The sequence below is a fragment of the Artemia franciscana genome, chromosome 14 (assembly GCF_032884065.1).
Source record: "Artemia franciscana chromosome 14, ASM3288406v1, whole genome shotgun sequence".
Classification (NCBI taxonomy): Eukaryota; Metazoa; Arthropoda; class Branchiopoda; order Anostraca; family Artemiidae; genus Artemia; species Artemia franciscana.
In genome coordinates, this window is record NC_088876.1 from 36080933 (window position 1) to 36104585 (window position 23653).

Genomic DNA, 23653 nt, shown 5'->3' on the forward strand with positions numbered 1-23653 from the left:
CCAGGAAGCGACAGGATATCAGCAGAAATGATTAAAGCCTCTTTAGGCGCTTGCATAACTGTGTGGATCACATTCTTTGCATGTATATGGAAATCAGAGAAAGTCCCCGAAGAATGGAGAAAAAGCACACTCATCAAGCTTTTTAAGAAAGGAGATGCAGCAAAATGCGATAACTGGAGGGGCATCAGTCTCCTTTCTATCCCGGGGAAACTATTCTCACAGATAATCCTTCGTCGCATCCAGACAGCCTTAGATAAGCACTTGCGAGACGAGCAACATGGCTTCCGCCCATCCCGCTCCTGCTCCGACCTTATATATGTCCTACGCATGATGATCGAGGAATGCAATGAATGGAGGCAAAAGATGTACCTTGTCTTTGTGGATTTCGAAAAAGCCTTCGATTCAATACACCGAGATTCGCTGTGGAATATCCTCCGATATTACGGCATTCCAGAAAAACTTGTATCCTTGATCATTGCCCTATATGAAAACACCGAGTGCTGCGTTCGGACCCACGAAGGAAATACAAGGTATTTCCATATCATGTCCGTTGTCAAACAGGGGTGTGTCCTCTCCCCCTTGCTTTTTGTCCTTGTAATCGATTATGTGCTCCGAGACTGCACGGGGTTTGGTATCCAAATCTGCGACAACAAACGACTAGCAGATCTTGATTTCGCCGACGACATCACCCTGATGGAAGCAAACAAGGAAAGGCTCCAGGATCTTCTCGAAGTAATCCGAGAGAAAGCGAGTCTTTTGGGACTAAAGATCAACTCGGACAAAACAAAAAGCATGGCAACGAGCGACTCACCACTGGGCTTAAAGTGCGGGGACAATACAGTAGAGCAGGTAGTGGATTTTAGATACCTTGGAAGTACAGTCGAACGAACTGGATCCAGCGAAAAGGAGGTGCAGTCTAGGATTGGACAAGCCAGTGGAGCTTTTAATCGACTAAAGCCAGTGTGGCGATCGAAAAAGTACTCCCTGAAACTGAAAATGAGGCTGTTCAACAGTAACGTCATCTCCGCCCTCCTTTATAGCTGTGAATGTTGGAAACTAAACCAACACCAAGAAAAGAGGATTCTTGCCTTAGAGAACAACTGTCTTCGCAGAATACTGAACATTAACTGGAGAGACCACATAACCAACCAGACTGTTCGGTCTATCTCGCGCCAGCCCCTGGTAACAGATGTCATACGCCAACGAAGATGGCGCTACCTGGGGCATGTTATCTGTATGGCGGGAGATAGACTCCCCAGAACTGTACTGGAGTGGCAACCAGAGGGAACCCGAAGAAGAGGGAAGCCGAAGAATACACTTCGTCTAATGTACCAGCGGGACCTAAAACACATCAATACGATAGTCCAACCCCAGTGGGAAGACGTCTGGGCAGCAGCACATATGAGGGACGACTGGCGGCTCTTTTTGGATGCCCTGGGTGCCTCTGGCGGCACAGGAGGAACTAAGGTCTAAGGTAAGGTCTAGGCCACCTCCCATACTAATTTTTTCCCAAAGTACCTGAATCAAAATTTTGAGAGAGCCATTATGTTCAGCATAGTCGAAAAATCTAATAACTATGTCTGTGAGGATGAATTAATCCCCTAAATAATTTCCTAGACCACACTGGCTAATCATGACAAAATCAAAACCGGAAAGAATAGAAGAACGAGGACAACAGACAGCCAGTGAAAAAATTGAAAATTATGCAAATATTTCGGTCAAAACCTCCACTTGACCGCCCTCAGGTGAAGAATAAACTGATAAAAATATAAAAAAACAAGCCTTAAAACAAAAAACAAAACAAAAATATGAGGACCCTTTCTTAGTAACGGTGAAAGGGTAATGAGTAAAAAACACAAGTCTAAATGACATTTTGCAATTTAATCTTACTTACAGCACTCTTAAAGGCTAATCACTTTCCAGGTAGATTATTATCATATATTTTATTTGATTGTGCAATATAAATTTATGGATGTATGTGAAAACAATCAAAATTAATAATTTGGCCATGAATGGGACTTAGAGAAGTTTCTCCAGTGCCTCTATTCAGAGCTACCTTTAATCCCTTAAAGTCCCCGGGTAGGGCCTGCAAGTTGTGAACTTTGCCCATTGTTTACATATAGTATTGGTTATCGGGAATTACAGACACATTTTAAGGCGGCATTTTTTGTCTGTGTGGAAGGGTTCGGGGGAGGGGGGTTACGTGGGAGGATCTCTCCACTGAGGAATTTCTCATTGAGGCTGACAATTTTTCCATGGATAGGGCGCCGGATCTCCCAGCATTATCTAAAAAACGATTATAAATTAAATAAGAAACAAGTTTTTTCGACTGAAAGTAATGAGCAACATTAAAACTTATGACGATCAGCAATTGTTACGTATATGAGAATTGTTACGTATATGAGGGGGTTTCCTCCCTCGTCAACACCTTGTTCTTTACGCTAAAGTTTTTTTTAGTAATTTCAAATTTATTCTAATTAAACAGCCTTTGTGATTCAAGGGTCATTCTTAAAGAATTGGAACGAAACTCAAAGTTTAGCGTAAAGAGCAAGGTATTGAAAAGGGGGAAAATCCCCTCATGTACGTAATAACAAACAAAATCAAACAGTTCGTGGTAACAAACTGTAAGTAAGAAGCGACCCGGCTCAATAGTAACCAAAACTCTAAAAAATGGAATTTTGGTACCAATAGATACATCAAACAATTATATCTTTATGCTGATTTCAAGCATATACGTTTCGACAAGTTTAATTTTACACATCAAAAGTTACGAGCCTGAGAATATTTGCCTTATTTTCGAAAAAAGAAAGAAACAGCCCCTAAAAGGTATATAATCTGAATGAAAATCACACCATCAGATTCAGCGCATAAGAGAACCCTATTGTAGAGGTTACAAGCCCCTATCTGCAAAACTGTGGAATTTTTGTATTTTTGCCGGAAGAAAGATCAAGGATGTGTATTTTTTTTTTGTTTCTTTTCTTCCAGGGATGATCTTATCAACCCAGTGGTTCTAAAATAAACCCTAGCCTAACCTATAATATCGCAAGATGGCTCATTCGAACGGAAATTAAAAGTTCTAGCGGCCTTATTAAGTGACCAGAAAATTGGAGGGCAGCTAGGCCCACTTTCACGCTCATTTTTTCCCCAAAGTCCCCGGATCAAAATTAAGAGATATTCTTTTTGTTCAAGATAGTCGAAAAACCTATTTACTACGTCTTTGAGGATGACCTAATCCCTCCACAGTCCCGGGGGAAGGGTTGCAAGTTGGTTATTGGCTATTGGGAAGTATGCAGACATTTTCGAGCGGGATTATTTCTGGAGGGTCGGGGAGTCGGGGGGAAAAGGTTACTTGGGACCATCTCTCCATAGAGGAATTTTTCATGAGGGAAGGGAATTTTTCATGAAGGGGGCGCAGGATTTCCCAGCATTGTTTAAAGAACGATCAGAAATTAAATTAAAAAAAAACAAGTTTTTCATCTGAAAGTAAGGAGCAACATGAAAACTTAAAATCTAACTGAAATATGAGGTGGTTTACCCCTTCGTCAATACCTAGCTCTTTACGCTAAGGTTTTTCTAGTACTTTCATAAGAGCTATTCATTATAATTAAATCCTTTGTGATTCAGGGTCATTCTTAAAGAATTAGAAAAAATTCGTACTTTAGCACAAAGAGTGAGATATTGGTGAGGTTTTAATTGAGGTTTTAAATACAGTTTTAACTATTCATGTACGATGAGCAAAAATCATAACCAGTATTAATTTTAAAATGTTCAGAAATTAAATAAAAAAGTTATCTTTAACTAAAAGTAAGGAGTGACATTAAAACTTAAAACAAACAGAAATAATTTAGCATAAGAGATTTAACACCTCCTCTTTAACACTTTGCTCTTTACGCTAATTTTTTTTTATTGTTTGAAAAAGTAGGGTTGTAAGAAAGAGTCAAACTTTAGGCATTGAGGAAGGGACAGCCCCTTTAATACACGGAACAATTTCTGTTCGTTTTAAGTTTTAATGTAACTCCTCACTTTCAGGTAAAAAAAAACCTGTTACTTCTACTTAATCAAACAGTTCGTGGTAACGAACTGTAGTAAGGAGTGACCCGGCTAAATAGTAACCAAAACTCTAAAAAATTGAATTTTGATGTAAATAGTTACATCAAAAGAATCGCATTTTAATGCTGATTTTAAATATATAAGTTTCATCAAGTTTAGTCTTACTCATCAAAAGTTACGAGCCTGAGAAAATTTGCCTTATTTAGGAAAATAAGGAGAAACACCCCCCAAAAGCCGTAGGATCTTAACGAAAATGACACCATCAGATTCAGCGTATCAGAGAACCCTACTGTAGAAGTTTCAAGCTCCTATCTACAAAAATGTGGAATTTTGTATTTTTTGCCAGAAGACAAATTACGGGTGCGACTTTATTTGTTTGTTTGTTTTTTTTTTCCAGGGGTCATCGTATGGACCAAGTGGTCCTAGAATGTCGCAAGAGGGCTCATTCTAACGGAAATGAAAAGTTCTAGTGCCCTTTTTCAGTGACCACAAAATTAGAGGCCATCTAGGCCCCCTCCCACGCTCATTTTTTTCCCAAAGTCAACAGATCAAAATTTTGAGATAGCCATTTCGTTCAACATAGTCGAAAACCATAATAACTATGTGTTTGGGGATGATTTACTCCCCCACAATCCCTGGGGGAGGGGCTGCAAGTTACAAACTTTGACCAGTGTTTACATATAGTAATGGTTATTGGGAAGTGTACAGACGTTTTCAGGAGGATTTTATTTTGTTTGGGGGTGGGGCTGAGGAGAGGGGGCTATGTTGGAGTATCTTTCCTTGGAGGAATCTGTCATGGGGGAAGAAAAATTCAATGACAAGGGCGCAGGATTCTCTAGCATTACTATAATAAAATAATGAAAAATAAACATGAAAACGTTTTTTTCAAATGAAAGGAAGAAGTAGCATTGAAACTTAAAACAAGATTATTACGCATATGAGGGGTTCTAAAAATACTTTAGCATAAAGAGCGAGGTATTTAGGAGGAGATAAATACCTTGCTCTTTATGCTAAAGTATTTTTAGAAATTTCAACTATTTATTCTACGGCATTTCTGATTCAGGGGTCATTCTTAAAGAATTGGGACAAAACTTAGGATTTAGTGTAAAGAGCGAGGTATTAACGAGGGTACAAACCCCCTCGTATACATAATAAAAATATATGGTTATGAAAGTTTGTTACGTAAGTTAATTCTTAAGTTACATATATTTTTTACTAATAAAAACGTTCCTTAAAAATTAAAATTTCTAGTTGCCTTTTTAAGTAACCAAAAAATTGGAGGGCAACTAGGCCTCCTTCTCCATCCCTTATTTCTCAATATCGTCTGATCAAAACTAAGAGAAAGCCATTTAGCCAAAAAAAGAATTAATATACAAATTTCATTTTAATAATTTATGTGCGGAGAGCCAAAACCAAACATGCATTAATTCAAAAACGTTCAGAAATTAAATAAAAAAAAACTAATTTTTTTAGCTGAAAGTAAGGAGCGACATTAAAACTTAAAACGAACAGAAATTAATCCGTATATGAAATGAGTTGTCCCCTCCGCAATCCCTCGCTCTTTACACTAAAGTTTGACTCTTTGCCACAATTCTACTTTTTAAAACAATTAAAAGCTTTAGCGTAAAGAGCGAGGGGTTGCGGAGGGGACAACTCATTTCATATACGGATTAATTTCTGTTCGTTTTAAGTTTTAATGTCGCTCCTTACTTTCAGCTAAAAAAATTAGTTTTTTTTATTTAATATCATTAAGATTCAAAGGCTAATAATCGTAGGCAGCGCAATAGCGCTGCCTGAGCGCTGACAAGCGAGGTGGTCAGACTGCAATATTTACTTGTTTTTCTTTCTTTTGTTTTTCTTCTGACCGAGGCACATCGCATAGAAGGAGTTGTCATAGAAACTTCAGAAGGGGGTTATTCGATTAGAAATTATATGTTCTAGTCTCATTTTAAGAGACAAAAATAATTGCGTGGCAACCCCCCGCCCCCCATTGCGCTCATGATTTCCTCAAGAACATCCAATCCAAATTTTTCAATTTTGAGTGATTCTGTTCAGCACAGTTGAAAGGTATTGTAATTATGTCTTTGTGATATAGGGGCGGTCCTACAAACTTTGAAAGCATTCAATTGGAAATTGGAAGATTTAGAACTTTTTTTTAATCAAAAGTGATAAGAGGGCAACTAGCCTACCATGTCCTCTTTTCCCCAAATGCATCCGATCGAAATTTTGAGATGACTATTGTATTCAAAATAGTCCAAAGATCATATAGGGGGTTGACACAACTCCCAAAGTCTGGGGACAAGGGCTGTAAGCTATGACAGGTTATTACAGAGGTGGTGATCATACAAACTTTGGAGAAAGATCATTTGATTGAAAATTGAAACTTCTACTTCCCTTTCAAGGGTGAAAAGGGATCGGAGGGTAACTATCCCCCTCCATACACTCTTATCTTTTCCTCAAATGTACCCAATTGAAGTTTTGAGACAATTTTTTTGTTCAAAATAGTCCAAAGATGATATAGGAAAGTCTATAGGGTTGACTAAACCCCTCGGAGCACAAGGCAAGGGTTGCAAGTTATGCCCTGGGAGTATATAAGAATTTTATGGAATGAGTGATCTTATAAGCTTCGGAAGAGCTCAATAAACTCTAAACTAGTAGTTCTAGAGTCTGTTTCAAGATTCAAAAGTAATCGGAGGGCAACTAACCCCCCCAAGCCCTCTTTTCTCTGAATGGCTCGGGTCAGAATTTGGAGATAGACATTTTGCTCAAAATAGTCCAAAGGTGATTTATCAATGCCTCCATGGTAGGCCATAATCCAGGGGAAACGGTTGTAAGATATGTCACTGGGTATATAAGCATTTTACAGAATGGGGTGTTCATAAAAACATGAGGAAGAGAAGCTCAATTGCATGAGAAGCTCATTCAATTGTAAATAACAAGCTCCTGTGCCTTATTTAAGAGTCAATAGTGATCACAGGGGAGCTAGGCTCCCGTGCCCTCTTTTTCCAATATGTATATCACAAAAATTTTGAGATAGCCATTTCTTTAAAATAGTCCCAAAGTTAAATAATTATGCCTCCTAGGTCGACAAAACACCCAGAATCCCTACGGTAAGGGCTGTCAGAAAAAATAATATAAGAAATTTTGATTACTTAAAACGGCAACTAGAACTTTTAATTTTTTACGAACGTTTTCATGAGTAAAAAATATACGTAACTTACGAATTAACCTACGTAACGAATTTCTATATTCCTAGGCTTTTATTGCGCATATGAGGCGGTTCACCCCTCGTCGATATCTCGCTCTTTACATTAAAACTTAAATTAGGAATTGTCCCAATTCCTTAAAAATGAACCTGAATCACAAAGGCCGTATAAGAAATAGTTGAAATTACTAAAAATACTTATGGATAAAGAATGAGGTATTACGAGGAGACAAACCCCTCATATGCGTAATAATTTCTGTTTGTTTTGAGTTTTAATGCTGCTCCTTACGTTCAGTAGAAAAAGCTTCTTATTTATTTTTTTCATTGTTTTTTTTTTGAAATAGTGCTAGAAAATCCTGCGCCTCCTTCATCGAAACTCTCTTTCCCCATGAAAAATTCCTCCATGGAAAGATCCTCTCACGCACCCTCCCCCCTCAATGCCCCCCTCCCCGAACCAAAAAATCCCCCTGAAAACGTCTATACACTTCCCAATAACCATTACTATATGCAAACACAGGTCATAGTTTGTAACTTGCAGGCCCTCCCACTGGGACTTTGGGGGAGTAAGTCGTCCCCAAAGACATAGTTATTAAATTTTTCGACTATGGTGAATAAAATGGCTGTCTCACAATTTTTTATCCGGTGATTTTTGGGAAAAATAGAGCGTAGGAGGGGGCCTAGGTGCCCTCCAATTATTTTCGTCACTTAAAAAGGGCACTAGAACTTTTAATTTCCGTTAGGATGAGCCCACTCGCGACATTCTAGGACCACTGAGTCGATATGATCACCACTGGGAAAAAAAACAAAACAAAAAAACAAATAAACACGCATCCATGATCTGTCTTCTGGCAAAAACTACGAAATTCCACATTTTTGTAGATAAGAGCTTGAAACTTCTACAATTAGGTTCTCTAATGCGCTGAATCTGATGGTGTGATTTTTGTTAAAATTGTATGACTTTTAAGGGGTGTTTCCCCCTATTTTCTAAAATGAGGCAAATTTTCTCAGGCTCGTAATTTTTGATGGGTAAGACTAATCTTGACGAAATTTATATATTTAAAATCAGCATTAACTCACGATTCTTTTGATGTAACTATTGGTATCAAAATTCCAATTTTTGGAATTTTGGTTACTATTGAGCCGGGTCGCTCCTTACTACAGGTTCGTCACCACGAACTGGTTGACAAGACCAGATAAAGTCGACGTGGTTTTCTTTACGCATTTTCTCCGTCAGGTAATCAGAACAAACTGTATGCATAGGTATTAGGTTAATTGCCAAGATGAACCTCAAAGAAGGAGGTAAGTGAATGAAATTTTTGGGGAAGAGAAGCAGTGGTGGTTTCTGACGATATATTAATGATACAGTTTTATTTTTACGGCGAAGCGTGCTTTGCTTTGCCCTTTAACTTTTACTCTGTGTGTCGGGGTTCGTCTAAGAGAAAGAATTTTGGGGTAGTTTAAAAAGGAATGCGTGAGTAAGAAGTAGCATACGTGTTTACAGTATTTTTAATGGAGAAACAATGCAGCCCATTTCGCCTGTAGCCCATTTGAATGTAGCCCATTCAAACGGGAGTTTAAGATCGAGCAGTAATTTTTGTAAGGGCATATACAATGAAAGAGGCTGGAAAACGTTATCTTTGCTCCTTGGTTTTTGTTCAAGTAGTGTTGATTCTTTTGTGAGTCAGTCATGGTTCTTGAATTACTTCTGATATACCATTAAGATATTGACCAGAGTTACCTTAATATTGAGCTGTCTTTCATTGCTTCAAAGCTAAATGTTGGTGTACATTTCTCAAACTTCGTATTAATAAGGCGACTCTTTTGATCATCTGATTTAACATTTACATCCCAATCTTTTCTGTACACAGAAGAAATGTCAAACAATTCGTCATCCTAAAAAACAGACTCAAATTAATACACCTGAAAAAAATATAAGACAGGATGGCACAATGACTGGCCCACAGACTGCTTACAGTCTGCGAAATCTAAGACTGGAACACAATTTTCTTTTCTTATGACACGTGTCTTTACCGATGTAATCAGTTTAAGCGATGAAATCGTTTCTATACAACACACCGTAAAACATTTCACACTAACATAAACTTATGACTAAGATTGTGTTAAAATAAGGTCTTAAGCGTCGTCTTGATGGACATTATTCGTCCTGCCACCAGGGATGGCTTTAATTTGACAGCCTATCTTGCCTTTGAAATTTTGAAGGGAACTTAATCATATTGGCTGTCCAATCACAGTCGGCTGTCTAAAAATGATCAACCTAAAAAAAAATACTGCAGACAGGCTGAATAATTTCAACGAAGACGAGGCTTTACGGAATTTTCCTGAGCCTTTCGGAATCCAGTAGAATGAAGAAAGAACGGAAGGCCAAGACGCTATGCGAAGGATCCTGTTACCCTTACTTTTTGTAATATTACGGAGCAAATTTGTTTCCTTAAAGTAAGCAGTGCAAAGTAAACTAGAGCTCTTCTAAAACATTTGGGTTACTTCAGTTCATCATAAATTGTGAGAAAGTGAACATATGAAATAGAAAACTTTTGGATAAGCAATTGGATTGTTTTTTTTGTTAAGAAACTAAAAATTCATTCCTATAAATATTGCCACACTAGATCAGAAATTGAATCCCAATCTCAATACCACATTTTATGTTTCTGAATAGTTCACTTACGATAATTTTGATGATTTTAGACGATGATTATGATGGTTTCATGGACTTTCACATCGGCCTACTGTGAAAGGCGTTGTATAAGTCTGAAAAGTTATACTTGGCATAGCATACAAATAACCGTTCCATAAAGAAAATTATTTTATTTGACAGTAAAACTTAAAGAAAAATCTCTAGATATTTCGACCATACAAACAGTTTATCATGAACATAGGCTATCATATTCTTCAGTTTATCTGCTTAAGACGACCGTTGTGTGTGACACCAAAACATCCAGAGATATTCACATTTTCCCCAGTTCACTCTTTAATAGGCAGCAATATTGTGCTGCCTAAGTTAATAATATTGCGCAGCGCTATTGCGCTAATTAACAAGATTGCTTTATTACGAATAGCAAAAAACAAACTCTATGAATCACAAATCATGATAATAAGTTAAACCGATCATGAAACACATGCTATTTCTTATTTGGTATTTCTTATTTGGTGTTGGCATTGAATACAAGGGTGGCATTCCAGGCTCAACAAAAATTAACATAAAGTTAGGAAAAAGTGAATTTTTTCGTTCCAGTTGACGTTTCAAAGTAGCTGAAGCCACAAAAAAAGTAAGTTTTAACCTACTTCATTATTGACTTTTACCAAAATAGTTAACGAGCATATTTAGATGAAGTAACTGTGGAATGTTTTTATCATCATTGCTATTAGTATCAGTTTGAAACATATATAAATATTATTTTAACGAAAGAATAATGAATGTATTTGACATTCGAAAGTCATGAAGATCATACCCTTACATTGTGATAAGTCAGTAGTAACTTTTTATTAAATCCACTTTCATCCATTTATCTGACATAATAAGCCAGTTGTTACTTACGCACTTAATCCATTAGTAGACGTGTATAAGGGTGTTGAGATTTAGCCAAATAGCTTAGGATTTCATAGCCTTTTTGATATATATTTCATCTTGTTATTGGTTTTAGATCAAAAGTGACACCACTTTTCTAATAAGCATTTAGTTCCATTGATCAATAGCTTAAAATTGGAACAACAGATAAGGATTATTACTGCGTCGAGAAAAACGATAGAGACACTTTTCGAAAGACGATTAGAAAAATGATAGAAAAAAGGATTTTGACAAATTTTCAAACAATAGCTGGAGATTTTGTTATTTGGTTTTCATCTACTGTCAGTTGTTTATATATTTCATAATTATGAAATTTTAAGTCAAGATTACGAAGAGGAAGTTTTCAGTACCTCTAGTTTGGAGATTTCCCAGTATATTGGTGTCCACTTGACATTAAATTGAATGAAGAATATATCTACGCTATGTGGATTTTTTTTTAATTAGATCTTACGCGTATCTCAAAATTATAGCAGAAAGCTTAGAAACTAAATCTTCATATTTTTTTTTTTTGAAAGCATCGTGACATCACAATAAAGTTATGAGGATACAAATGTCCATGATGTATGATGTCATTATGCCTTACTGGGTATGGTGATATACTTTGTCCTCTGAAAGGGGACCATATTACAGTTAAATTCGTCTTAATTATAAGCTTCCCCTCCCATTAGTAATAGGCTGGTGATGAGTGATTTTCTCTAAATTTTGTGCTACATTTCGCGGATTCTCTTAATGCAAACCTATCTGTATTTGAAACTTCACAGTGAAAAAGATAGAAAAGTGCGAGTAATTTTGTGGCTTAAATTTTAGTTCTTTTATTGGCTTAAAATAATATTTAGGTTATCTTATGTTTATTTCTGTTAGTTTCTGTTGTTATTTCTTAAATAACATTTATAAAATCACATTTTAGTAACTTAAAATAACATTATGTGCGATTTCAATATAATTGTTCAACATATAATACAGCAGCAGAGGACACAAACAACAACAATTAAAACAGCTCTACAGGTTGTCGTCGCTTTTGCACATTTGCTGAGGGTGTAAAGTGATTGGCTTTCGAATACAATCACTAATAAATCAAGGAAATTAAAACACAAAATTTTAACACGGAGGCACGTACAGTACCATCTTTTATTGCTCTTCGTTGACACTTTCTTATTTTAATAATTTTTATTCTTTTAATCTTATACTCTATACATATATATATGTTTGAAAATTTTGCTAATTTTTATTCCACTTCTAAAAATTGTCAGAGGAGCTAAAATTGATTTCATTTCAAATGCCCTAACGCCTTTGTCAAAAACACCAAAATCTGTATGTGATATCCAAGGTGTTCTTAAGCGACTACACACTGAGCACTCAGTGACAACAGTGGCCAAAAGTCACGCTTCTAAGTTAAAACACTTGTAGAGGCAGTCATAGGTCCTAGTTTTGAACTCGCAGCATTTCGAACCATTTCTGGATCTATACGTGAAAATAATAACTGTCATTAATCAGATATGGGTTTTCTTTTCTTTTTGATTTTTTTTTGTTTAGTATATGTAGTTAAGCTGTTTGACCTTTCGTGAATTTTTCTAGCATGTTATTACTGGTTTATCCTTTTTTGTCAATCTCTGTTTTTCCGTTTATAATATTATTCCGTTAATAATTTTCCATTAGTGATCATTTTTCCGTTGGTCTTTATGTGAGAAGCAAATTTGGACTTTCAATAGTTGTTCTAAAAGATTTCCAATATTTACTGTCTTAATTAAAAGTCTAAGCCGTTAAGTCTAAGGCTGTGTGGTTTAAGAATTATTTAAGGTAGAATAATTAGCCCAAAATCTTTCAAATTCTCTTATGGACTAAACAATATGTGCCTTATACGCAGTGGATTTGCCCTTCACTTGGTAATGCGGGACCCAGAGATCGAATCACGCTGCAGGAATGCACTGCAGGGCCGACGCAGGGACCTTAGTAGTCAAGAAGCGTCGTTAATTCTTAAATAATATGTGCGTCATAGTGGCTGTATCAGTAGCATCATGGTTGATAATGATACCAGTCCTTAGTCCTATGGAGTCCTACCAGTCCTAGGGAGCAATCCTTAGTATTCGTTAATGGATGAATGCCGACTTTTCGGGATTATGCATGGAACATTGTAGCTTAAGTGACTAAAGCTAATTAAGATCAATTTCCATAGTCCGTCTTTTCGTGGTCATGAACTTAAACACCTATACTGGTGGGACACTTGATATTAACTCTACAAGTTCTGTCCATATTGAAAGACGACACGCTTGACATCCCCATAAATTGAAGATAATTCGATTCAGCTCTCTAAAATTAAACCAAATATATTCCGGGAATCCATTCGAAAGACTTTCCATTGATTTGCTTCTTAAATGGTAAGATTAAGATCTGATGGGAACACGATATAAATTTTCCGGTTGCAAATAAAATAATGCAACTTTTTGGATTTCATCCAATCATGATGATGCCATGATCATGATTAAAATAAAATTTACGAAGCGTGAAAAAATATTCATTGTCAATAAAGCTCGTTTTGGTTTGGAAGAAAAAAAATGTTTTTTTTTTATTTTCTAGAATTTGGGCAACGTTACAAGTTTCATAATATCCGTGTATTTTTCACTGACCTTTCTTTCGATTTATCAGCGTGTAGTTTTTTGTGGCACCTATTTTCATCACATGTCATTTGCACTCATATTTCTATTTAGTTCAACAAAATGAAATTACTCAAATCAATAATATTTCAAATCAACGAAGATGAAAGCTAGCTTAAAGAAATTCGAACCTGCTTTAAACATATTCGTCTTTATTACCTTTAGTTATATATGAAGTTAACTTTAAAAGAAGAAACTTTTTTTTCAAATGAAGAAAACATGGATGGTAAAATTCAAAAGTAACATGTACCATCAGTAACCGAAACTCTAAGAAACGAAAGTTTGGGATAGCTTTACTTATGCAAAGCATTCCCATTTTACGAAGATCAGTGTTTAAAATCGTTAAGATTAAAAGTAACCACAAAGGTTAAAAGTAGCCAAAATTAACGTTATAAATGTAATTAGATTTGTTTACTTTCAGGAAAAGGATTAAATCCCCTCCAACAGGATATGATCTTGCTGAAAAATTCACAATCAAATTTTGTTTTCTGAAGAGCACAAAAATTCCAGAATAGAATTTTGACACTCGTAACCACAAAATTATAAAATTTTATTCGTTTCTAGTGATGGGCACGTTTTTTTCAACTGAGATGGTTTTATCGAACCAGCGATGTGAGACCTATAGTAGGGGTCAGTTTGAACAATACTTGCGAGTTCTAGTGCCTTTTTCAAGCACCAAAAAGCAATCCGAGGCTTTTTCTAAATAAATTTCAGGAACATATTGTGTCCCCAATTCATGGACTTGGGAACACAAATGGTAATGGTGCGTTTCTAATAGACTATTCATCTTGCAATACTACAACTATATCCTTGCAATACCTGCATGAACACCTATATCTACATTTACATCTAGTTTTTCAATCTATATCTAGATCCTTGCAATACCTCTAAGCAATAAACTTCTCTTTGGCAAAACAATTTTTTTTTATCACGAATCGGTGCATAAATAGACACGGATGTCATCAGACAACTAAACTCAGAATCAGATATATCATTTTCTGGGCCGCTGCAGGTGGCACACGAGCCTTTTGAGATGATGTTGAGTCCAATCATACACTCATGGTCGTTTTCGTACATATTAAACTTCATTGGTGTTGTTGGACAAAACGTCGTGCTCGTGATAAACCCAGTTTAAGTTTAAAAAACATATCACAAAGATAAACTGCTTGAAAGTACATTTCGCAGACGTTTGTATAAGCTTTGCGAAATAAGCTTGAGGCCCTAGCGAGGGAGGCAAGTGAACTAGGATACATATATCTTAAGAGGGACACTATTAAAAGTGTATACACTACAGTTTTTAAAGAAAAGCTGGGTTTCAGGAAAAAGCCAAAGAAAATTTGGATCTCCAACACCACATGGAAGCTGATTAACAAGCGTATTTAAGAAGACCTTACTGTATGCTACCACTAGGCAGGCACAGTAAGTTCGTAAACAACCCTACAAGTAGAAAAATTAAGAATTTAAAAGGGTTTTAAGAAGGATAAAAGACTTTTCATCGAGAATGAAAGGGCTTTAGCAGGGGAAGCCAACTAAAAAGGATGATTCTAAAATTGTTTACTAGCTGGCCGACAAGTGACCTGTATCTACTATTTGTTGACTCAAAAAAGGTGTTTGACTCAGTTGACCAAAGATGCTTGTAGAGAGTCCTCAAGTGCAATGAAATGCCAGAAAAACTTGTGAGAATCATTATACCCCTAAGAAGAGAGCGAGTATTGCGTTGAGACTAGAAATGGGACAAACCTAGCAAAATTCCTCAAGATCATGGAGGTCTCTATCAAGGATGTTTGCTTTCCTCATTTCTTTTTGTAGTTAAAAATGACTAGAATATTAATACGGAAATCTGGGCATGACGTAAAAGTAAGCAGTGAGCAGCTCTCTGATTTAGATTTTGCGGATGACATACTTTTGCGAGAAGATTCAAAAGAGAGATGGCAGCTGCTAACCAGCATCGTTGACTAATCAGAGAGTTTGTCAATCAGAAGCATACCGCCTGTTCTGCATTGCAGCAATCATGGTTGCAGCAGTAGCTGCAAGCTTGTAAACAATAGACCATGGCCCATTGTATCCAAAAAAGAAAAGCTGTGTTTAAAAGAAAATTGGCTAGAGAAAACTATTGCCATTTTTAATATGTTCATGAATTATGACTAATATTTCGATCGGTCTTAATAGTAAAATGTTATCTTAAAAACCAACTTATTTGAATTTCGAAAAACGACCTAGAATCCCTCAACAATTGAGTCAGTTAAAAAGATAAAGGGCAGAATTAATAATGTCATTGCTGAAAACTCCGTGCAGGAAACTTGCAGCCAACAATTTTGAGCAATAAGGAGAATCACTTTTGTGATCCTGCATCCTCTTCTTTCTTTTTCCACTTCTAGCAGAGCACTGAAATACCATAGTGAGCAGTTTAACGTCTTATTGGAAAGGAAATTAATATATCTAGTGTTTTTTTGTAACTAACATAAAATGTTTAAAATATAAAGCAATTTGTGATAAAATACATCTTCACAATAATGTAAGATGATATAGCAAATGCATCCTAAGGCTGGAGATGATATAACGCACGCATCTTTTGGAGATTGTTTTTCTAAGATATTCAACAATTAATTAAGATAATTCAACTGCCTGAATGCTATTGGTTTGCTCTTTACTTGACTCAAAAGAAGAAAAATCCGAAAGCTGTTTCCTATGTATGATAAATAATTTAAAAATTTACGTTTGGATATTTTCCATCCGAGACCACTCAATTCTATACGTAACAGTTGCAGTGGAGACGTGAAGAATGACTTCAAGATCTTTTTGTTTGCACCCAGGGCCTGTCCATCAAAATCCTTGTATTTCTAGGAACTTCATATTCTAATTATAAATTTTCCCTTATATTCCTACTTCCATTCCCCTCAATAAAATTTGTCATTGCCCAACCCTTTCTGCCCCAAAAAATCCTGCATAACTACTTGAATATCTACGCTAATCGTAGTTGTACCAATAGCTGCAATCTACTGAAGACCTTACAACGGCCCATAATAAGCAAAAATGTTGAAAAAGCGTATGAAAAAAGTGTTGGTCAAGGGCAGATCTAGAGCAAAATTTTTGGAGAGGGGAATGTGATATGGGTGCACATGAGCAAAATCTTGGGGGCCCAGTTTGACAAAGGTGACAATAATTGACCAAATTGACATATTTATTCTGAAAAAGAATGAAAAAAGAAAAAAAGTGAAAGAGGGGACCAGAAAAAAATCTTGGGAGAAGGGAGGGGTGCAAGGGCCCCCTGGTACCCACGGATTTACCGGTGCTGTTGGTGAGAAGAAAATGACATTTGTTTGCTACGGATGGAGTTTATTAAGAAATAAGTATTAAACACCAAAACTGAGTTAAAAAGGAAACATAAATCTACGGAGAAATTTAACAAGATCTAAAAGAGTTTGAGCAACGTATGAGATTGTGATGAACAATTTACAATGGTATTAAAAGAGAAAAATAGGAAAAAGAGAGAGAACAAAAGTTGTGTCAGAATCGCAAACGTATATATGGATAGTGAATTGCACAAATGAGGAAATGTTTTTAGCGAAATGGTAGAGTAATATAATGGGAGAGAAAAAAGTATGTATGTAAGTAAATAGAAAGGTAGAAAGCCAAGGAATGCCTAGTAAGAGATAAAGTAGATAGGTAGTAAAGCAAAGGACGATAGTGAAATCGTGATGAAATAGATTACAAAAAGCAGGGAGCGCTAGAGTATAAAAAAAGAAAGAAATGTGATTGATTTTTTTTTTATTTTCAGGAGAACGGAAGAAGAAAATGAAACACTATCACAAGGATGGGTTCAAAATGAATATATATTTTTGAAAAAAATGATTTTTTTTATAATATGGCATTTCTTAGAATAAAAATGAGTTTTTTTTGGAATTTTTGGAATGAAATACGCAAACGTATTTGGTTTCCATACCAAATTTACCCTCCACTATAACTATAGGGCACACTGGAATTATTTTCGTCTTCTTTTGTTATGGTGACATGGTTAGCGAATGGTGAGGTAGATGGTGAGATGAGTTCTACATAATCGATTATGCTGTACTAAAGCAGTGGAAGGGTTAATTCTCGACGGTAGTGTACAAAGGAATGTCAATATTGATGTTTTATGCCAAGATCTAGATATAAAAAGAGTCAAATTAAAGCTGAAACTTAGGAAGAGCATATGTAACCCCCCTTTTTTATACTTGGCGGCAACAATTATTACAGCTAATCCGCCTTAAAATCAATACAACTGTGAAAGATATAAAAAAAGACAAAAAAATTAATAAACTCATCAAAAATAATAGGAAAAAACCATACACGACTAATAATAACAATCAAACAGTTCGTGGTACCGAACTGTAGTAAGGAGCGATCCGGCTCAATAGTAACCAAAACTCTAAAAAACTGAATTTCGATACCAATAGTTACATCAAAAGAATCAAATTTTAATGCTGATTTTAAATATATAAGCTTCATCAAGTTTAGTCTTACCCATCAAAAGGTACGAGCCTGAGAAAATTTGCAATATTTTAGAAAATAGGGAGAACCACCCACTAAAAGTCATAGAATCTTAACGAAAATCCCACCATCAGATTCAACGTATTAGAGAACCCTATTGTAGAAGTTTCAAGCTCCTATCTACAAAAATGTAGAATTTTGTATTTTTTGCCAGAAGTCAAATCACGAATGCGTGTTTATTTGTATGTTGTTTTTTTTTCTTTTTCCCAGGGACGATTGTATTGACTCAGTGGTCCTAGAATTTTGCAAAATGGCTCATTCGAACGGAAATGAAAAGTTCTAGTGGCCTTTTTAAATGACCAAAAAAATTGGAGGGCACCTAGGCCCCCTCCCCCGCTCATTTTTCCCCAAAGTCGTCTGATCAAAATTCTGAGATAGCCATTTTATTCAGCATAGTCGAAAAATCTTATAACTATGTTTTAGGGGATGAGTTACTCCCCCACAGTCCCAGTGGGAGGGGCTGCAAGCTACAAACTTTGACCAGTGTTTCCATATAGTAATGGTTATTGGGAAGTGTACAGACGTTTTCAGGGGGATTTTTCGGTTGGGAGGAGGGGCTGAGAAGACGGGGTTATGTGGGGGAAACTTTCCATGGAGGAATTTGTCATGGGGGAAGAAGATTTCCATGAAAAGAGCGCAGTATTTTCTAGCATTATTTAAAAAAACAATGAAAAATAAATATGAAAAAAATTTTCAACTGAAAGTAAGGAATAGCATTAAAACTTAAAACGAACAGAAAATATTACGCATATAAGGGGTTCACCTCCTCCTAATGCCTCACTCTTTACGCTAAAGTATTTTTAGTAATTTCAACTATTTATTCTACGGCCTTTGTGATTCAGGGGACTAAATTTGAGCTTTGGTGTAAAGAGCGAGGTATTGACGAGTGGGCGAACCCTCTAATATACTTAATAAAAATATACGATTATAGAAGTTTGTTACGTAAGCTAATTCGTAAGTTACGTATATTTTCTACTAATGACAACGTTCGTAAAAAACTAACAGTTCTAGTTGCCTTTTTAAGTACCCAAAAAATTTGAGGGCAACTGGGCCTCCTCGCCCTCCTTTTTCTCAAAATTGTTCCATCAAAACTATGGGAAAGCCATCTAGCCAAATAAATAAATATGCTATTTTTTTAATTATTCATCTGCAGAGAGCCGAAATCAAAACATGGATTAACTATCAGTTCAGTTCAGAAATTAAATAAAAAAACAAGTTTTTTTTTAACTGAAAGTAAGGAGCGACACTAAAACTTAAAACGAACAGAAATTACCCCGTATTTGAAAGGGGCTGTTCCCTCTTGAACGCCCTGCTCTTTACACTAAAATTTTTACTGTTTAAAAAGTAGAGTTGAGAGAAAGAATCAAACTTTAGCGCAAAGAGCGAGGCGTTGAAGAGGGAACAGCTCCTTTTATATACGGGGTAATTTATGTTTGTTATAAGTTTTAATGTCGCTCCTTACTTTCAGTTTTAAAAAACTTTTTTTTTTAATTAAAATAAAACTCTTATCCAACGCAATATGACATAAATTAAAGAAATTACAAAAACAGATTGTCTTACGTCTTCAAATGTTAGTTTCATCTCCAATAAAAAAGTTCTAATCTTTTTTAAACTGAACAAAAAATATTTACATCTTTCTAAATACATATTTTAACCCCCTATCCTCCTTCCCGAACAAACTTTTTCAGCTCTGATTCGAACTCGTTTGACAAATATTAGGCCGCAAAGTTAAATTTTTTCACACTGTGAGGTGTTAATTGCACCAGCCAATGTGAAATTTAACTACATCTCAACCATTTACCTCAGCCTCCCTCGCCCGCTGAAAATTTCAACTTAACTGCATATGATTTTGAATATATTTTTTAGTTTCAATAGTTTTAAAATTCATATTTTTAAAATATATTTTCACTGTAACCTTGGACATTCTTCACTCTTCTTAAATGAACGCCTTGTGAGTTTCTTTAAATGTCATTGGGATAACAAAGATCACAAGGCAAAACAGTCAGTAAAATAAAGATAAATGAATTAATAGAAATATAGAGACTTTACAAAATTCGTTACCATGAAAACGGTTTGTTGGGAGAGCTTTAGCGTGTCCGACTTCTGAAACTGATGCAGTTAATTAAAACAGGGTTAAACAAATTTATCATCTACGTTTAACATACGTCATCTACGTCTTCTTGTAAATAGAACAAGATCATCTACGTTTTCAAAAAAGGATAATTTATGATAGTAAAACAAATTTAAAAACTAAAAATTTAAGACAAAACCTTTATCATGGAAACTAGATACTTGTATTATCAGAAATGTTACTTTTTAAACGATGCTAGTAATATCTGAACTTTCAGCAGTGTTTTTTTTTTTTTTTTTTTTTTTTTTTTTTTTTTTTTTTTTTTATTAGTCCCGAATTTCTATAAAACCATAATACTGATGAAATATACATAATCCCATTTATAATGAGCTATACTAATCCTTTATGTAAACTTAAAATAGCAAAAAATGGATCGATCATTTACATAATTCTCATTTAGATTTTGAATTTTAAAGCTACCCTTTATATTAAATATTTCAGTTACTATGGGCCAGAATTAAATCTTCACTATAGAAAATTTTACTTTTATTTAAAATTTATTTTATTTAAAAAATTATATTTTTTAACTAAAAGAGGTACTAGATTCAGACATTTCCCTTAAAGTGAGTCATTGAAAGCTCTCTATGATATTCTAGTGCCGTGATAGCGGCGGATGAATATATGGAAAGAAAAAAGATTTGGGCAATATAGAATATTGGACGTGCTGCCAATTTTTATGTTTTTCAAGAAAAAATAGATTTCCTTCACTATTCAAGCCAAGGAGCTTTAAGTAGCGGATACAGAGACTTCTGAAAAGGCGATTCTAATAGTGTACTTTGTGTTTCGATCAGACTTTTTTTTAGGAGTTATGGGTTGTTTTATTTTGTACTATAGAACGTGATCGTCTCTTACTAAGTTTTGTAGCTACTGCTGTAATTCAGGTAAAATGAAATAATGGAAAATTTCACCTGAAGAAGGAAAAGCTCCAAGTTATAAGTAACTAGTAAGGGAATAAACACCTTATAAATATTCATACCATTGAATAATCGGAAGTCCCACTTTCAGGAGTGAAATCTTAAGATAGATTTATAGCTGACAAGTTGAGGAATAAAATTAATGAATCAAACAGAGCTTTTATTAAATTGGAAATTCTACTTGAAGGACTGAAATTACAAATTTGAATTAAGCATTACTAGTTAGGTGGTAAACACCCCAGAACATCCATATCACCTCACAATTGTTCATAATGTTAAATAGCTTGGGAATATTACTGGAAAGACGGAATTTCCCAATTCGAGTCACAGTTGATTAGTTATGGAATAAACACCCAGGAAATATTCATATGATTGAATAAACAAGAAATAATTTCTGAAAGAGGGAAATAAAAACTTAAAACCACAGGTCAGGAGGAAATAAGCACTATGGAACCATTCATAACCCTGAATGTTTAGGAAATCCCACTTGAAGAAGAGAAAGTCTGAAGTTTGAGTAATAATTTACTAGTTAAGGCTTAATAACCCAAGAACTTACGTTTATCCTTAGCACCATTTGAATAATAAAAACTTACTTCTTAAGATAACAAACCAAGATTTTCTTAAAATCTGGGTTGAAATTAAAGACTAACAAACCTTTCTTTTTTTGTTATTCTTTAAAATATATTCGGTCGTGAAAGTTTCTACTACTACTACTAGCAACTCACCACAACACCAAGCCTGCTAAGGCAAAACCCGCTACGCGCGCTCCTCCTTCATCTCAATCAATTCAAAGCAACCCTCTTTACACCCTTTAAGGAAGTCACCATTTTCTTCAGAACTTTCCTTATGACATCCTCCCACTCCACCCGTGGACGACCTGCTTTCCGTAACTCTATACAATTCACTGAAACGGACATATTTTGGAAATCTATCATCCTACTACGTCTTTACTACTCCCACCGTCTTTACTAATAATATTACCAAAGTAAGTGGCTACAGAATTTTCGATCCTCTTGGCCTAAAATATGAATTCTGCACACCTCACATCAAACACTTTCTTGAACAAAGTAGAACATCTATTATTCACAAATGGATGCGAGTAAAAGATTTATCATCCAAAAGGTATAAATTTGATGCACTATTACATTTTATTTTTTGATGTCGTAGATATACTTACAGTGAATTTTTCAGCATTTATGTAGACCATCTACAAAAGAACGACTTTCTAGTTGAAAATACTTTTCCCTACCTGTATATAATATAAATTTCATTGCCCTAAAAGTAAAATGCTTTAAAAATATTTTTGAATTTGTTAAAGACTTTTATTTGCAAAAAGATTTAAATCCTTAGATTTTTTCCACAAATAGGTAACCATAGGTAACGATAAGTAGTAGCAGCTCGTCAGGATTCCGCTTGTACTCATCTTGGCATGCCAAAGTAATGGTCACATTTTCTACCATATAATTTTACTTCATTTTTATTATATCTCCTTTTAAAGTCAAAATTACTATTTGGATTCATAATAATATTAATTATTAATAATTATAAAATGTTTAATATTATTAATTATTATAATTTATATAATTAATAATAATAATTAAATTAATTAATAATGATTATTAATTATTAATTATAATTGGATTTCAATTTGCTTATTTGAAGCAATGTCACCCATGATATTCTCATACGAAGAATCGCTTTCTATAACAGCCAAATAAAAATCAGTGGGTTTATAATCACAGTAGCCAGTATTTTCACAGCTACGTCAAAAGAACTAGACTCTCTTATTATTCTAGCGATTGAATCGCAGACCACGTTCTTCCTCCCAAAACAATTTAAAACCCCGACAATACCATTCTCTTAAAAGTAAATTTAAATCACGTTCAGAGTTTTTTCCGATCATACTAGGGTAAGTATTTTCACATTGATCGCACTTATCATAGTGACTGTTGAAGCATAGGAAACTTTTAGTTGGAGAGTCATAAACATCTTCAAGACAGGGATTATAGTCTTTAATTTACACTGCATATCATCAGTGGAATTTACATGAATTGCGTAATCTACACTTTTCATTATAGTCATCAAAAATAGTAAAATTCTCACAGGACGATCCGCTGCCCATGTGTAAACCCAAAGACTGATTAATTAGAATCAAAACATTTTTCAAAAGTACTAAATTACTTTAGTGTGAAGAGAGGGATATTGAGGAAAGGGCGACCCCCCTCATATATGGAATAATTTCTGTTTTGTTTAATTTTTAATGTGGCTCTTTACTTTCGTTAGGTAATAACAGAGAAAAAACAAACAAATAAATGGCCTGTGAATTGAGGAATAAAAATTGCAAAAAAAAATATTTTTTTAGATAGGAGCTTGGACCCTCTTCAGTAAGGTTCAGCGATATGCTGAACCTCGTGGTGTTTTTTTTCTTTTTTTTTAGATTACTTAAGTCTTTGACGAGGCTTCCCTCCTTTTTGAGAATTGGAGAAATTTTTCAGTCTTGTAGCTTTTGACGGGTAACATTAAGTTTAATCAATTTTATAGAATATATTATAGTTAACTATTTGGTTGAAAAAACTGCTTTCTTAATTT

General features: G+C 35.0%; 1 protein-coding gene across 1 annotated transcript in view; it reads right to left on the reverse strand.

Annotated features, from left to right (window-relative positions):
• LOC136035788 (voltage-dependent calcium channel type A subunit alpha-1-like) overlaps positions 1-23653 on the reverse strand; it is a 208837-nt gene that overhangs the window by 125259 nt on the left and 59925 nt on the right. The window contains exon 3 of the mRNA XM_065717761.1: positions 8994-9148. Within this exon, the coding sequence (XP_065573833.1) occupies positions 8994-9148 (155 nt within the window). The remainder of the gene's footprint in view (positions 1-8993; positions 9149-23653) is intronic.